The sequence below is a fragment of the Tasmannia lanceolata genome, unplaced genomic scaffold (genome assembly GCF_043159265.1).
Source record: "Tasmannia lanceolata isolate RefF3 unplaced genomic scaffold, GAP_Taslan_0.1 ptg000008l, whole genome shotgun sequence".
NCBI classification, from domain to species: Eukaryota; Viridiplantae; Streptophyta; class Magnoliopsida; order Canellales; family Winteraceae; genus Tasmannia; species Tasmannia lanceolata.
Window position 1 is genome coordinate 35,511,159 of NW_027518685.1, and position 17,659 is coordinate 35,528,817.

At 38.8% G+C, this 17,659-nt stretch overlaps 1 protein-coding gene across 6 annotated transcripts; it reads right to left on the bottom strand.

The window, feature by feature from the left end:
* Positions 1 to 1,351: 1,351 nt before the first annotated feature.
* LOC143885280 (uncharacterized) lies at positions 1,352 to 8,686 on the bottom strand. Of its 6 annotated transcripts, none has more exons than XM_077389368.1 (5): positions 7,286 to 8,115; positions 6,696 to 7,190; positions 5,506 to 5,758; positions 2,992 to 5,405; positions 1,352 to 2,905 (listed from the first exon to the last, which is right to left on the bottom strand). In XM_077389368.1, exons 3-5 carry the CDS (start codon positions 5,710 to 5,712, stop codon positions 1,687 to 1,689), a joined length of 3,840 nt encoding a protein of 1,279 aa, XP_077245483.1. In that variant the 5' UTR covers positions 5,713 to 5,758; positions 6,696 to 7,190; positions 7,286 to 8,115; the 3' UTR covers positions 1,352 to 1,686. The 6 variants fall into 6 exon arrangements, with proteins under 6 accessions (XP_077245483.1, XP_077245487.1, XP_077245485.1 ...); XM_077389372.1 differs by having other exon boundaries at positions 2,992 to 4,837; positions 4,937 to 5,405; positions 6,696 to 8,115; XM_077389370.1 differs by lacking the exons at positions 6,696 to 7,190; positions 7,286 to 8,115 and adding an exon at positions 8,447 to 8,686.
* Between the last annotated feature and the right edge of the window lie 8,973 nt (positions 8,687 to 17,659).

The window sequence follows — 17,659 nt, forward strand, 5'->3', positions numbered from 1 at the left end:
CATGGAAGCTCCTCCCTAAGGAGCGCCGAATCGAGGTTACGAGGTGGGAGCGGCACCCCGTTCCTGCTTCTAAGAGCCTGACTCTGAAGTCGAGTCGTGTCGAGTCGCTGGGCTTTCGAGTCGAGTCACATGAGTGACTCGCCTATGTTGATGACTCTAACGAGTAGTCTGGTGACTCTTACGAGTCGCTGCGAGTCGAGTCGAGTCGAAAAACTGAGACTCTTACGAGTCAAGTCGAGTCGCTGGGCCTGCGCTTTCTTGTTTTGATGGTTGAAAACTTGAAAGTTGGAACTTAAAACTTAATCATTATTATTTTTTTGAATGGTAGGCAATTGCATTAAATGCAAAAAAAGACCGATGAGGCATATACAAATAAAGAGACTGAAAAAGAAAGACAAGAACAAGCCCCACTGCAAGGGTCAAGGAGGAACAGAGTCAAATAACTCAACTCTCTCCCTAAAGACACCATCTCTAGCTAAACTATCCGCCACGCCATTAGCTGACTGCCTAACATGATGGAAAGAAATCGGTGTATCCCCACCATGTCTTGGATCCCATCGAAGAAAGAAGCAAATCTCTAAGGGAAACAATGAGAGCCACTAAGCCACCTTATCACATTGAGCGAGTCTCCTACCTCTACGTTATTCAAATCTTCATTCACAAGATACCTTATTCCTTAGTAGATAGCACGCACTTCAGCTTCATTAGCGCCTGCGACTCCAATAGGACCCGCAAAAGCCCATTTCATAGCTCCAAATTCATCCCTGAAGACTCCCCCAACTCCGGCAGGACCAGGGTTCCCCATGCTAGACCTATCAAAGTTTAGATTAAAAGCAACATGTGCGGGAGGGTCTAGTCTTGGACAATCTTTGGTTCTTGGCCTGAACCACCACAAATCTCCTTCCAACCATACCATAAATCGTAGGCGGATACAAATGTAAAGCAGGGAAGGTTTTCACCCATGATTAAGTCCCAACCAGAAGTTAATTACTTTTGAGTATACAATTTACAAGCATATAATTATTTATATTTTGGCTTAGTGCTTTATCAATGTGTCATTGGATTTATTTATTTTTCACACACTTCATCTTTTGATATATAATTATATTTTGTTCAACTAAATTTCTTTTATTGTCAAAAACTGTTACGAGTCACGAGTCGAGTCATGGGTTGACAAGAGTAATCGCATATCATTGTCAAACAATAATGTTAGGTTTACATGTATGGAGAGCCAAGGTAAAAAATATCATAATATTCACATAGAATTATAATGCACAAGAAGCGAAACTTGAATTTTCCCTGATTGATCATAATTCAATGGCCTGACAAAAGTTATATCACAATCATAATGGACCCGGACCAAAAAAATAAATTATAAATTAAAATTAAAAGAGTAGCATACAAGGGAGCCCATCTCGGTCTTTTTCTGAGGACCATCTAGGTCTTTTTCTGAGGAACATCTCGGTCTTTTTCAATAAAAATTTTCACCATTTCAAAAAACAAACAGCAAAAGAAAACAAGCAGACAAGGGAGCCCAAACAAAATTTGCAAGTCCGAATAATGATAAAAAAATTTACAACCCACTGCAAGATTAAGATGCTTTACTGCTGAGACAAAAAAATGATCATCAGCTTCAGCATCTTTCACAACCTACGGAAGCATCAGACGGCAAAAATGACAGTGCAGTCATGAAGGAGAATGTCTTCTCCTTCTAGGTATTCCACCTTCATCGCATTCTCGAATTCCAAAAGCGTTGAAGTTAGTAATGTCTTTCTCCTCTCGGCCATACCTGAAATATTCTCTCTCTTCTCTAGCTCTCCTAGGAGCATTACCAAGCCTGCCGGCAATACCCCTGCGACGGTCCCTTGGGCTCCGCCTCCCATGGAAATCCAAATCTTTTTTGGCATCAGTGTTATGCAGCGTGAAACCATCTTCTACATCATACTTAAAACGCTTCACATCACTATTAATATCATGATGCTGCATAGGATGGACCATTCTGTATCTGTCACCATGTTTCCTTCTATCATTGTCATTTCCATCATGTCGAGGCCCCCTACCAACACCAAACTCCAAAAATCTGTCTGAATGTTTGGGTTTATAGTAGTCATCAGAATTCAGTCTCCCCGGGGAATCCACCAAGTCAGACATAGGATTTCGAGAGAAACCTCTTCCTGGTGGGCTCCTCTCCGAAATTGAAGATCTTTTGTAGACATGTTCCCGAAATTGGTAAGCATGTGGTGGTGAGACAAAACCTAACAAATGTTCTGCAAAATCAGGCCGTTGAGGAGGTGATCGCACTCTCTCCATTCTAGCCTCTGACCTGAGATTCAGAGAAGTACTGTATCTCCGTAAACCCGGAGCCCCACTCATCCCATCGCCACTCCTTCCCCTTGGAGACGGCCACATATGGGGAGAGCGAGTCCTCGATCTTGAGCGAGATTTTGTGCAGGATCGAGATGGATGAAGAGCAGCTCTTCTTGGAAATGGACAGAAGCTTCTTTCTCTCCTGGCTAAATGATGTTGCGTAGTCAAGGATGAATCAAAACTGTCATCAGACACAGGCCCATTGTTCCTCTCTCGGTGGCCTGTACCAATTATTCTTGGACCGTATCTGCCAGACCTGCCCCTACCAATACTAATGCTTCGATCAGGGCCCACTTTTCCCAAAGGTCGAAATCCAAACTGCATTCCGAAATCTGAAGCCCCATCTTTGTTCTTCGGAGATCCCCTTGCAGTCAGAGATCTTTGCAATCTCTGAGAGGAAGCATTTTCATATTGTTTGTGCACCCGGCGAACAGGTCCCACACCAAAACAATGATCAACTCCTCTGCCTCTGCCATGCATATGCACAACAGATCCATCCCTTTCAACTCTCTGACTTGAATCATCAAGGTTGTCAAACCTGAAGATGTAAAAATGGCAAAAATTAAACAATTAGATAATTAACAGACTACAGAAGACTAAAAAAATGCACACACAAACACACACCTGCTTCCTTGCACATATACATTATCCTTTCTATGTGACCCAACAGAGTATTTTGGCCCTTCAATGAGTGACGGCAATGCCTTACTCGGAGTTGATCCACTCACCCTTCTCAAAGATTTCCCTGCATCAGACAAATGAAAACCAGTACGATTCCTCACAGCAGTACTACTTTCCTCATCATCAAATGCACCTAATTCACGGGCAACCTCCACATTCACCCTGAGATTCTCATGTCCATCTTTCCCTCCAAACTGCCCACTTGAGATATTTCCCACACCCTTTATTGCATCTTGTTTGCCAGACCCAATATCAGAATGATCAGATTCCAATGAACCTCGCACGCAGGGCTGAAAACCAGTTTTTTGTTCATCCTTCTGTCCAACCAGGTCTCCATCACTGTGTACATCGTAATCTCGAGCAGCTTCAAAGATATCGGTGTCCCTATCGTCTGACCCATAGTCGATATGTTCAGCATCCCCTTCCTCCCCCTCATTGTCTTCCCAGCTAGGCATAACTGGTTCCCTAAATTCTCCTTCCTCGTATTGAGAATCAGAATCCGCCCGAAGGTCACTCGCCTTATCCATCTCTTTAATAGCATGATCAAGGTCATTTGCAGAAACATCAGAATCATAATCGCTGTTGCAAGGATCTTCTAAAGTAACTTCACCAGAACTGACATTCGTACCACTTTTGCATGCGTCAAAAGATTTCATACCACCTCCCAAAGAGTAATCTTCAGCCATTACTGGAGTCTCATTTGCCGAATTACAAATGGAATCCTTGGATTCAATATCCACAGAAAAATCCATTCCAATAGCATTCTCGTTCTCATCAGAAACTTTGCCATCTTGCACGTTCACGCCTGTGACCGGTTTTTCACCTTTGCTAGCACATGTATTTTCTGTAGACAACTCCTCACACATGGATGACCCTTGAAACATAGAAGCAAGAGTTTCTACATGACAGGAACCCATGTCTGCGCCTTTCGACTGATCTATAGCATTACAAGGGACATCATCCAAAGGTTTGAGCTGTACTTGTAAAACTTGACAGACTATGCCTAAGGAACCATCAACCGTACAGGTATTCTCTGAATCTGTATGTAGTGGAAGTAAATTTTTCTTGACCATAGGGCTCCTCAGACAATTAGATTCATCTTTTTGTAAATCGGTCATACATTGGTCTACTGAGTGAGGAACAAGGTCGACTACAGATGGGGTATCATTGTTTTCCTCTGAAACTGTACTGCTTGTTAAATAATCCATTCCGGGGGGGATTTCACTCACATTAGCATCATCAACACATGCATCCATGCTCTTGCTTGACACAATATTCACAACTGAACTAGAGCAAGAAAAATTATGTTGCTCACGCGTTTTTGAGTTGGCAAATCCAGAGCTATCAATGCATACATCACACGAAGCCAATTGGCCATCTGTAAGTTGCTCTTGCAGTTTTGAGTCGGAAAATCCAGAACTGTCATTGTCTACATCACACGAAGCCACTTGGGCATCTAAAAGTTGCACGGTTGATTCAATGGGATAGTCAGTATGAGGAAGTTCCATCTGCACCTGACAATGCTCTAAATCTCCCTGCTTTTCCTCATGCATACCTCCTTCATGGATTCCATAACCAACACGTGTCCCATCCTCCACAGTGGAAACATCACACGGACTCTCCCACTCCTCCATAACAGTATTTAAGTCCCAGTGGGACCTATCGGTGCGGAAAGAGGTGGACTCAACCCTTCCCAATATACTGTTCTCTTTGTTTGGAAGATCTAGCGAAGTTTCCATAGATTTGTCGGGGAAACTTCCCAGATCTTTCTGGTAGTCCTTGCCGGTCCCTGCAGATATATAATTTTTTTCCTCAGGCATTTCATTGCAAATTCTTAAATCAGTTCTACCACCAGAACTTGCAGTACTGTTTAGTAGATGTTCCTTACATGGTTCCGCAGATAATGAGCTTGGTTGAATCTGTTGTGGAATTCCAAGAAACCCTTCATCTGCAAGTGAAAACTCTTTCCCTACAGAACCCTCAGCATTCCTGGAACCACATCCCATATTACTACTGCAAGCGGCAGTTGCCAATATTGAAATACAAGAGAAATCCGCATTCTCGCCAAGCTTTTCATTTATTCCCTCCAAGTTAGTGGTGTCACTAATTGATATAACTTTTTGTTCCTCATTAGAATTTAGTGCGGACTCATTGTGAACTTCGACACTCAGATTTTGTTCAACCTTCTCCCGATCTAAAGGAAGCTGACTTTTTAGAAGGCAATCAGACTCTTCCAAGCATGGGGAAGGCATATGAGGTGGAGGTGATGGAGACCGGACCAACAGAAGCTTCCTTTTCTTAATTGGTACACTCCCAATGGTTTCGCTTAAGCGTTGCCCAAGAATAGTTACTCCAAGCTGCCAACAGAGAATAAAAATTAAAAATCATGAGAATATTAGCTGTGAATACTTCCCAGATCTGCATTTAACATGTAATGAGTTTATAGTGAGAAAGAACCTTCTTAGATTCAGAGACAGACATGTCGTCGACCTTCTTTAGATCCTTATCAATCAGATCCCTCCTCCTCTCTTTCAAGCTTCCTGCACGAGATTTCTTTTTATAGCCAGCAGTCGATGAACTTCTAGCTCGCCTTTTTGAAACTGTCTTCCAATTCAAGTCTGGGTCAATGGCTCCAGTGAGATTTAGTCCAACGGTGCTTAGCATTCTCCCAGATAGAGGCTGACCCCCCAGTGCCAGTGCAGAAAGGAATCTGCAATTTCAAAAAATTCTCAATTTAGACACATACGAGCCATTGAAAATAAGTAATATTGACAACCTTAAAGGTTTCAAGCACATATAACTTGCATAAAATAACCAAGAGGAACTAAAAAAGTTAATATATATGTGTATATATATAGCACCCGAATACTTTTGGCAGAGCAAAATATCCATGAGGGTACCAAATGGTGATGACACAAACAAGGAATAAATCTGGATAAGGGTAAAGTATCCATGAGGATACCAAACGGTGATGACATAAACAAGGAATAAATCTGGGTATGTATTCTGTAAGCATCTAATAGACTTTGATAGTTATAACCAAACACTCTGTCAGCATCCACATTGTCTCTTTAAATGTGTGTATTTCAGATAAGATGTCAATCCATGTTTGTTTCTTGTAACTAGATTTTGGTAGGTAGTGTATCCCCACACCCATAACCATATCTAAGCATTATATAAAGATATCCATGAAAACAACAAAAGATTACTAAGCTAACCATTGAATCAAACCCCTCAACACCCTCTCCCCAACAGAAATGTAGGCCCAGATTCCTTTCGATCAGCTGAACAGATCAAAATAAATTGGAGACAATCTCCTCTGGAACATCTAACCTCAGATTAGTAAGGGAATTGTGTAAATTATATGGTCCTTTAAATAGAAACGATTAATTGGTTAAAATTACTAGCTTTGTTACTTAGCCATAAAGCTGATAATAAACTGCCAATGCATGCCTCTACAGGCCATTATCTTGAAGCGGAACATGTTAACCAGCTTGAAGCGGAACATGTTAACCAGCCTTAAGGGCTTGCATGCAACTCGTACAGTTCACATCGCAGGATTACACAAGGTCAAAACCAAAAAGAAATGCCCATTTGGGGCAAGGCTTCTTTGTAGACAACTAAATAGAACTAAGTAAAAACTTCACCTAACATAAACAGGACAACAAATAGCACAACTTCATCCAACGGCGGGGCAAAACAGCAACAAGCAAAACATGCCAAAGGTTCTCCTACTCGAAACTTTGCAGAGTAGTACAATATAGATGTTATTCAGATTATGCAAAAAGAAAACTGTAGAGATAATTCCACATGTCCAGCACCATGGCACCACCACTCCAGTTAGCCGAAGCAGATTCAGAATAACAACCCCCCTCCTCCCCAACCCCACCCCCAACATGCCCATGCCCAAAGTTTATGTGGGAAACCATCAGTTGATCTAATAAGGCTTGGATAAAAACTTTTTTTACAACCCACATCAATAGTTTCAGATCATTGATTTTGCAATCTGCAAGAAGAAAGACCAAGAAAACACAATGGTCTATTATCTGTCAGTTCTCCAATAACCTTTCCCTCAGTCAAAACCACGAAAACCCATTTCCACGATGCTCTCTAAAGGGCAGATTCACAAGAACTTTATCCATCTGCAAAAATGTGATGAACCAATTTTGTAAAACCTACAATAAGCAATGACAAGGGGATGGAGCTTCTAAAAGAACTAACTTTCAGCAATATCAACCTAGAGATCCACTTTTGCTTTTTTTAGGTAGGTAAGCTAGGATTGAACCTTCGACCTCTGTGTTGAAGAACAACGCTTTAACCATTGAGCTAGAGCCTCAATCACTCCTAGAGATCCACTTGGAAAGGCAATAAACGATAGATCCAGTCAACCTAGACATTTAAAGATTGAGCAGTGAATGTCATGGACCCCTTGTGAGCCCCATATCCTAAGTGGTGTTCATAATGGTGTTCCAAGATGAATCACAAAGCCACAAACACCACCATCCAAGAAGATTAAGACAACCTACAGCAGTTGTGTTTTTCATGTGCGAAGCGATCGTGCAATCAGAGCTAACGCAAAAGTAACTTGGTTGCCTGAAACAGAAGCAACGAAAGAAAGAAAACAGTCAGGGACACAGCACAAAAGTAATCAAGATTTGCAAATCCCAAGGTACCGTTTGGATACGCGGATTTTAGAATCTTGGATTTCCGATTTCTCTCCCTTCTTTCCGTCGTTTTCTGATTTCCCGCCATTCTTTCCGTCGTTTTCTGATTTCTTGCCCTTCTTTCCGTCGAGCAAGAGAGTAGGATATCTTCATGTTTCCAGGTTTTAGAAATCTCAGGATGGGGAAACCCTGAATTTCTTACTTAAAATCCATGATTCTAAAGAGAAGCGAAACTAAGAGCAAATCCAGGTATCCAAACAGCCCCCAAGAAAACGCCAAGCCAAAACCCTAGATCCAAGATTCAAGGGTTTCTTCCTCAATCGTGCATAAGACTGCTTGCTTTCAAAGCAACATCAATCAACAGATGCCAAGAAATTTTGAGATTTCATCTTCCTTGCTGATATGTAATCCTTGCTGATATGTAATTGGGACTGGTCTTGCTATTTAATAGTGAGGTTTGCATCACGTGCCTTCAAGCGCAGAAATCCACAAGAATTTACAAACCTTAGAAAGCACACAGATCTAGAAACCCTAACCCTAACCGAGCCTTTCTTAACCAAACCTTCTTCTCTTTATCTGCGCCTCCTATTCTCCTCTTTCCAAGCCTTTCCCCATTAAATCCGATGGATTTCATGGAAATTCGAAGCCATCTGCAGAATCGCTACCGTTCCGAAGAGAACTCTCGATGAAAAACAACCAAAAACATAGAAATCAAGATCTAGGGTTTCAAATACCTGTATCGAGAACAAAAATCTGACGAAAATCCCAGAGACCGCGAAATCCAGAAAGATGATGATGAACGATGATTTGATCTTCAATACCTAGCAAGAAAAAAGAACCAATCGATGATTTGATCTTCTTCTTTTCTTTTATAGCCCTAGATTCCTCTTTCTTTACGAATTCCTTTCCTTTCCACAGTTTCCTTTTCCTCTACACCAAATCCCTCGTTTCCTCTTTTTAGAAAATACATGTATCCTTATTCCTTACCTCCGATTTATGTTAGTAGGGCAATGATTTTTTCGCCTCAATTCACTTTAACAGTGGGGTGCATAATCCTTCAGTAGGGGCGAAAAATCTTATGTTAATTAAAATTCCCAAATTATCTCCGGATTTGTTTCTCAATTTCCAAAACACCCGCGGTTCGTTTTTGACGTCCTGGAGAAGTCAACGAAAGGGGCATCACTTGCTTTGACATAATGATTTTGTTGGACTCCAATCAGTCTCCATTGTAGTGCCAATATCACTATTCTCCACTCAAATTATTTTTGAAAGGGATTTGGTAGGGACCATCGCAGAGGGCGTTTCGCGAACCGGTTGTTGCATGAGAGAGCAGCCATATAGGCTCAGTATTTTATTTGAATAAAGGGATTTGCTAGGGACCATCGCAGAAGGCATTTTGCGGGCAGTCTGTTGCGTGAGAAATATATAAAAATAAATGAACTTTTTGGTCAGATAATTACAATGAGTTGCAAAAATAAGTGTGGAAGTCTCTATTTGGTTGCATCGTCGGATAGGAAACCTCAAGAATAATTTGGCAAAAAAAAAGAAGAAGAAAAATGTGTTTAGTTCGTTGGGAAAAAGAAAAAGAAAGATGAAGAAACCAAGCATCGGCGAATGGGACTATGACTGCCGCTCTCATGACTGCCACCATCAGGGCTTGCCGGAACTACTGTCATCTCCACATTGGAGCTTTTGAGGTAAAGACAGAAGAAGAAGAAGAAGATCAATTGAAACAAAAACACCATTTCCTCTTATCTTCTTCGTCTTTCTCAGCCTGTGCAGAAACCCTAGCTATGCTATCATTGTCTTAGGCTTCTTCATCGGAGGCAGAAATCATAGGGAGTTTCGATTTGGTGACAAGTTTGGTTGTTGTTTCCTGAGCTTCTAAGTCACGGCAGTGTTGCTACTGGTGTGGTTGCCTTCTTCCTCATTAGCCTTGCTACTGGTGTGGTCATCTTCATCAGCAGAGCAGTGACATTCCGCAATCCATTGTTAGTGTTGTTGCTGCTACTAGTGGGGTCGCCTCCTTCCTCGTTGGCATTTCTACGATTGTGGTCTTCTTTGTCGACAAAACGCTAACCTTCTATCATCCATGGTGGGTGTTGTTATTGCTACCGGTATGGTCACCTTCTTCCACATTGGATGGAGAAACAAGAGATTTAAGAGAGCAAAAATTCATTGCCCTCATTCCTTGAAGAGAGAAAATGGTGTTTCGATTGCTCAAAAGTGAAACTTGGATGAAGGAACTCGTTGCCTTTTCAGCTGACAAGGAAACCGCAATGAAATCAATTTTTATTTTTTTCCATTGAAACGAAGGCTCAGTCAACCCAAACGATTGAAATAATAGGGTGGTTTCCTTTTCCTTTCCCCCGCTAAAGAACACAAATGAATAGACCGAAGGGAAATTTTAAAAGAAGGTATTACATGAACTATGTGCAAAACTCTAACGTAGGATCCAGGGGGCATCGCTCGACTCCCCACCGTCCTCTTTGCACTATTGATCATTAATCCTTTCAGAGAACGGGTGATCTTTTAGGGTTACCAGCTACTTACCTGACACTTTCAATCAAAATATTGTGATAGAAGTCCTCTTCCTTGAATGCATTGGGTCCCGTCCCTTTTATGGACACAAGAACCAAAGAAATTTTGCGCTTTGTGCAATGTAAGATTAACAGAGTGGAGAAATTGGCGGCTCTAGAGTTTAACAATTTATCGGGTACTTGCGAACGCAAGTTAACCCTAATTTCTAGGAATTACGACGGCTGAGTGATGTAAGTGGGGGCGAAAACGCGCTCGTTGATCTGATCTCGGTGACACAATTTTGATTCTTGCATGGGAATGCTAGAAAAAATCAGACCTTATTTGAATCTTGCATTAAACAAGATGAAAACTGAGTGAAAGGAGAAAAGATTAGAAAATATCCCTAATCTAAACTTCCACTTCCAAGAAGAAATCAGAAAGATAAAAGAAAAGTGAGAAATCTCTCTCTTCAATTTATCCCCAAAGAGGAATCTCTACAATCTCAGTTTCAAATCCCAAAACCTTGTTACAAAAAATAAAAGGGAAATGCCTTTTATATGCTACCCATAAAATGTAAAAGACAAGTATACCCTACTAGAGCTAAAATGACAAAAAAGTACAAGAAAAGCTCAAAATAACCAAACTACTCCTACACACAAGTAATGAAGAAGACAAGCAAATCTACATTAAACCTCCCAAATGAGATAGCTTGGGCTGATGCATAAAAGTCCTAGGGGATGCTCTTGCATCATTGGGGTAGCAAATGGCTCAAGGCCTGGTTTTGTTGGAAACTTAAGTGTTTCTAGATTTTCAAAGTATTTGGAGGTAAGTGATGGTTGGATAGGTTGTGGGTGATGGATTTCTTTAGGCTTGGAGCCTACAAAGACCTTTAGCTCGTACATTTAGGAGTTGCAAAAAGAGCAAAATCGTAAAAACATGCTCATGTCTGAATCTGTTATATGTGTGATATGTTTTCTCAATTTATTACTTAAAGTTCCTGATTTAAGACATAAGTTTACTATGTACTTGATAAACTCGTTATATTTACACAAATTATATGTACAAGTCCAAAAGGTACCTATGCTGATGTGTAACTTATTCTTTTGCCTTGATTAGAATAGTCTTTTTGTAATTTTATCGTTTTCATATATTTTTTAATTTGTGGGGGATTGGAGAAGGTCATATTTTAAATTCAAATTGGTATTTGCCTTGTAGTGGAGTACAATCACTCTTCTTCGTTGTTTTTTTTTCTTTCTGTAATATACAATCACAAAATTTGAATCTTTCCTCCAAGTTGTGTGTTTTGTGGAAGAACTTTAGTCCTACTTTAGAAAAAGAGATAAGAAGAGGTTGGAATTCTAAGGGTTAGGATTCCTAGAAAGAAAACTAAACTATGGAGATTTGGGAAAAAGTATTTATTGCACACATCAGGTCAGGTCGGGCTGAGATGGGTAATTGAGGTTGTGTGTTTAATATTTTTTAATTACTTTTAATATTTATTTAGTTATTTTTTTACAAAAAATCACCATTACCATTAAACTCGTATTTACCAGGGTTTGTTGTTTACCATAGTAAATTACATATTTATCGCTATATTTGTATTGTTTAATGTTTAAACGAGGTTAAACATTGTAATAATTTTGTGGGGGATTGTTAACTTTTCTTGATTTTTCTAAAGAGAAGGTCATATTTTAAATTCAAATTGGTATTTGCCTTGTAGTGAAGTACAATCACTCTTCTTCGTTGTTTTTTTTTTTTTTTTTGTAATATACAATCACAAAATTTGAATCTTTCCTCCAAGTTGTGTGTTTTGTGGAAGAATGTTAGTCCCACATTAGAAAAAGAGATAAGAAGGCTTAGGTTTATTGTACGCATCAGGTCGGGTCGGGTTGAGATGGGTAATTGAGTTTGTGTGTTTAATATTTTTTAATTACTTTTAATATTTATTTAGTTATTTTTTTACAAAAATTCACCATCACCATTGTTAAACTCGTATTTACCAAGGTTTGATGTTTACTATAGTAAATTACATATTTATCTCTATATTTGTATTGTTTAATGTTTAAACGGGGTTAAACATTGCAATAATTTTGTGGGGGATTGTTAACTTTTCTTGATTTTTGTAAAGAGAAGGTCATATTTTAAATTCAAATTGGTATTTGCCTTGTAGTGAAGGACAATCACTCTTCTTCGTTGTTTTTTTCTTTTTGTAATATACAATCACAAAATTTGAATCTTTCCTCCAAGTCGTGTGTTTTGTGGAAGAACGTTAGTCCCACATTAGAAAAAGAGATAAGAAGGCCACACATCAAGTCAGGTCGGGCTGAGATGGGCAATTGAGTTTGTGTGTTAATATTTTTTAATTAGTTTTAATAATTATTTATTTATTTTTTTACAAAAAAATCGCCATTACCATTCTTAAACTCGTATTGACCAGGGTTTGTTGTTTACTATAGTAAATTACATATTTATCGCTATCTTTGCATTGTTTAATGTTTAAACGGGGTTAAACATTGTACTAATGTTTGAAATATGTTTGCTATTTCTCGTTTTGTTGTTGTTCGTTGATGCTACTGTGGGTTATCATAGTTGCTGGTGATTCATAACCTGCCTTGTTTTATTGTACATTGAAGAGAGTAAAAAATATTTCGACCTTTTTCCTCTAAATATGAGCAGAAAATACATTGCAAAAATCAAGCTACCATGCAGGCTGACAGGTTGACAGCGAGGCATTACCCCTTTTCAAGAAATTACTTTCCCAACTTCAAAATGCACATTAAATGAGTTTATCAGAAAAAACTCTTATTCCTTGTACTTCCACACTTTTAAGTGCCTCCAAACAGACCCTCATTTCTCACCTGTCAAAAGAAACTAGAATTCCAAAATTGATCTCTCTCTGTCTGTCCATGTGGATAGAAGGGATTGTTAGTTTTCTCACTTGGGCATACGTCTTAGTTCTCATATCATTTTTTTCTTTGATTATAAATTTTTAAAATTAATTTAAGGAAATGATATATTTACTCCTTTCTTACTTGGGACAACCCCCCTACACTTGAGGGGGTTGTCCCAAGTAAAACAAGGGCAAATATAACATTTTCCATAATTTATTATGAAAGAAACTTCTATTTAAGGAAAAAAAATTTAATATCTTTTCCTTCTTTCTTACATTTCCTTTTGACTTTTTTCTAATGAAAAATAGAAAAAAATGAATTTTAGGGCATTCTAATAAAAGTGCATTTTTTGGGGAAGAGATATATTAGCCCCTTTCTTGTCCCAGACCCCCCCCCCCCCCCCCCCCTTCAAGTGTATTTACGACTACTCTTTTTACACTACAAGAGGTGGCTCGGGGAAGAAAAGGGAGAGAAGATATCATTTCCCTTACATCTAGATCTTTTGTGCCATGATCTTGATCTTCAAAGAAGTAGGCCCCGCTTGTATTATGGCTGTGGATATATATTTTTTGCGATAAGTTTGGATGCACGATTGTAAAAGAAAATTAAAATAATACCATTTTAAGTTAAAACAAACTAGAAGTAAAGATCATGTTTACTTCCATCTTATTTTTGCTCTTATTTTGGGAGGAAACTCAAAAGGCTATTATTTAGAAAATTAAAAAGAGAAAGTGGAATGAACCATGGTTGGCAATTGTTGCCGTTGAAATCTGGATTGAGGCTGGGTCAACTCCCAAGGCAAAGATTAGCAACCTGCACACAGAAGCGAACCGTCAGAAAATCACCTAGGATTTTGGACTCCAAGAAGGCTCTCCGAAGCTTAAGTCAGCCACAACAACAAATAAGCAGAGAAAGTAATGAATGGTTTCAGACCACTTTCCTTCGAGCCATAGAGTCCTTTTTATAGGACGAGAGCCTGGAGAGTAGAGGAAAATTGCCTTTTTAGTCTGAGAAAGTTGCCTTTTGAGGACTCTTTCCTTATTGGTCGAGATTTCTTTTTGGGATGGTTTAGTTTCTTGAGATCTTGGATTTTTTAAGTTTATCTCTGGCGGCGGCCGCGCTCTGGATTTGCAGGCCTAGGGTTTTGGTTTCTAGGGCTCTCGTACGAGCTATGTAATTACCCATTTGCCCTCGGCTCGTCTGTGTCCATGCATGCCACATGCCGGCCTTCTATTGGGTGCCTATTTTCACACCCATTAGCAACCAAACATTCTACTATTCTAGGAAAGGGAAAATGACACCTTTTTTTTCTTTTCCTTAGTAAAACATATTTTGGTGGCAACCAAATATTTCCAAAGAGGGAAAATTACATCATTCTACCTCATTTTCTTAGCAAAACCCTATTTTGGTGGTCGAAATGATATATTCTCTCCCTTTTCTTCCCCCAACTACCCCTTTAGTGCAAAAAGAGTAGTCATAAATACACTAGAGAGGGGGTGGCTGGGGAAGAGAAAGGAGGAATATACCCCGTTCCCCCGACCCAATAATAATAATAAATAAATAAAATACATCCACAACCAAAATACAAGTAGGGCTAACTCTTGGATGATCAAGATCATGGCAAAATAAATCTAGATATTAAGCTATCCTAACCTTCCAATTTGTTTCTTTTAAAGCACTGTTTGGATTGCAAGAAAAACATTTCTGACGGGATTTTTTTTCTCATAAAAACATTTCTGGCACGTTTGGCTACCCTGATTTTTTTCTTTATAAACTGGTGTCTCCAAGTGGCATGACAGGGGTTGGGTGGGTGAAGTGGCTAAAAATCAGAAACAAAATACAAGAAACTAGTGTCTCTAAGGGGGAGAGGCGGCTAAAAACCAGGAACAAAAAACTCTACTCAAAACCTAATCCACTTTTTCCTAATTTTAGCCACTTTTCACCCTCATCTCGAATGGCCCTCTCAAATCTTTCTCCTTCTCCCACCTGCCCTAGTCCTCTCTCGTCACTTGGAGACCGATTTATCATGAAAAAAAATATTCCTGGCTGCCAAGTTTGCCCTTCAGAGAAACCTCAGCCATTAGGGAAATGATATCGACACAACAATGTTTTAATATATGCATTGATATATCTTATCTTTTATTATTTAAAGAGTCGCTACAAATTATTACGGTTCCCAAAAAGCTCTCAGAAGCCAATTAGAAAAGAAAAGATAAGCTGACTTTGTGCTTTATTAAAACATTTTGTGTTGATATCATTTCCCTTAAAATATAATGAGAAAATGAGATTTGTATTGATATTCCATGGTCAGGCTCTAGGAAAATTTGAAAGCCTTTTTCATCTGTAAAAGCCTCCGCAAATCAGATGGTTGGGATGTTCCCTCGAGAGAATGTTCTGGGAAATGATACATAGAAACGAACGTTCAAGATTAATTCAATAGATGGGCCTACCAATACCTTCACCCGTTAATTTATTAGCATATATGATGTGTGCGAGCGAAGTTCGGTACTCTTCAGAAAGTGGGATCCACTTCATAGGATGATCCAAAGTGTCCAATCTTAAGAGGTTTCTACAGTGTACCATCCCATATAGAATGGAGGGCAAGGATCATCCTATGGCGATGAATTATGGGGCACAACCAATTTACGTTGTGGCCCATCAAATCATGAATGTTTTGGATCATACTATGAAGTATATCTAAACTTACTTTCTAAAGAATACTAGACTACGCGCGCGCACAACATATTCAAGCTCAATTTATTATGTTACTATAGAGCTCTCAGAGTCTCACAGATATGGTCCATTGTGTTTTTCCTTTGAAAATCTTTTGAAATGACTTGAAATTCTAAAATTTTAAAGAAAACTTTAGAAAATCAAATCAAGATCCTTATCAGAACCAGATCTGATAAGGAATTGAGAGTCATCACCTAGGAATGGGCCTAGGACCCTTAATTGACTATGATTTAAGGCTTAGATCTAACCAAAGCACTACGTCGTGCTAGGATACGTGAATGGAAGGTATTAAGCACCATTCATGCCTACAAAATCCTGGTCTTATGAATAAGATCTACTTAGTTTTGAAATCTTAATTAAAAATTCAAAAGAATTTCCAGTTGATTTGAAACAGTTTTGGAATTTCGTACAAAGCTGATTTGTTTTGAATTTCCGTACAAAACATAAGACATTTTCGTATGAAATTTAGTGCGAATTTGAAAAATTATCAGGAAATGAAATTTTGTACGAATTATATGTACAAAATTTGATGTTTCATTCATACAAAATTCCAGATCCTAGAGATTTTTCTCGATTCTCTGGAATTTTTGAGACCCGAGTATTATTGATGATGTTATGAATTATTTAAAACCTAAAAACTACAAAATCACCTACCGGATCTCTTAGAAATCCAAATTAAAATGAATTCCACTAGAAATTATTGGGAATTATGGAAGAATTCTCCACAATTCTCAAGATCTTGCATTAGATCTCACTGGAATTTGAATGTAAATCTAGTTAAAAAGACAAAACATAAGTTAGATTTACTAGAATAGGGATAAAACATTGAGAATTAGGGCAATACCCTATTTCGCTTAGTTTTCCCCTAATCAAGGCTAAAAAAACTAGATAACTGAAATAAAAATGTAAATGTAACCTGTTTGAAGAAGAATTCGGCAGAATTCCAAAGTACTCTAACGGGAATTTCGATAGTCTGAGTGGCAGTACTCAGGTCTCTCAACAATATTTCCGACAAATTCGGCGGAGAATTCAAGAGAGGGGATTGGAAAAGGCCTTTAAGACCATCTCCCTCTGAAATTTCTCCGGCGAAGATTCTGGTCGGATTCTGATCGGCTGCAACGAAAATTCAAACTCTTTTTCTCACAAAAAGGGGGGGGAAGGAATTTCCCAAATTTAAAGAATTTTCAGCTGAAAATTCTTCTCCCCAAATACACAAAAGTATGGCCTATTTATAGGCACAAATGAGAGGAAAAATTCCCGCTCAAGTGAAAAAGTTAGTTACATATCTGATTTTCGTACGATCTGAATTTCGCACGATTGGATTTTGTCTGAATTGGGAATTTTCGTACAAACTGATTTCAATCAAACTGGGATTTTCATATATTTTGAATTTCATAGGAAATGAATTTTGTACACATAAAAATGTACAAAATGTACATATTGATAGGAGCTAAAAAACTGGCTAGTTTTTCAGTTGTTTTGCTAATTTTTTGGGCTCGATCTCAGGGATCACAGGTATGCAAGGTCAAGGCCGTAATTGCAATCTGGTTTGGGTCAAATTTGTAATGAGTTTGAATGATTCTTTGGGATCAAAGGTTATGAGCTGAGAATTTTTCCACTTTCTTTGCCTATAATAGACCATAATTCTATTACCTGGGGAATGTTGAAACTTCCCGGTTCTCATGCTGGAAATACAATATCACAAGGATATGTATTATCCACGCAGACATAGATTCATTATCAGGATATCATCGCGCCAAACTATCATCATTTCAACCTTGGAAAAATGGGGTATCTATAGTT

Coding starts and splice junctions, on each gene's coding strand:
- LOC143885280 (XM_077389370.1), bottom strand. CDS start 5,712: ATGCTAAGCACCGTTGGACTAAATCTCACTGGAGCCATTGACCCAGAC. Junction 5,406..5,505: donor CTGTCTCTGAATCTAAGAAG/GTTCTTTCTCAC, acceptor CTCTGTTGGCAG/CTTGGAGTAACTATTCTTGG. Junction 2,906..2,991: donor GTATATGTGCAAGGAAGCAG/GTGTGTGTTTGT, acceptor TTACATCTTCAG/GTTTGACAACCTTGATGATT.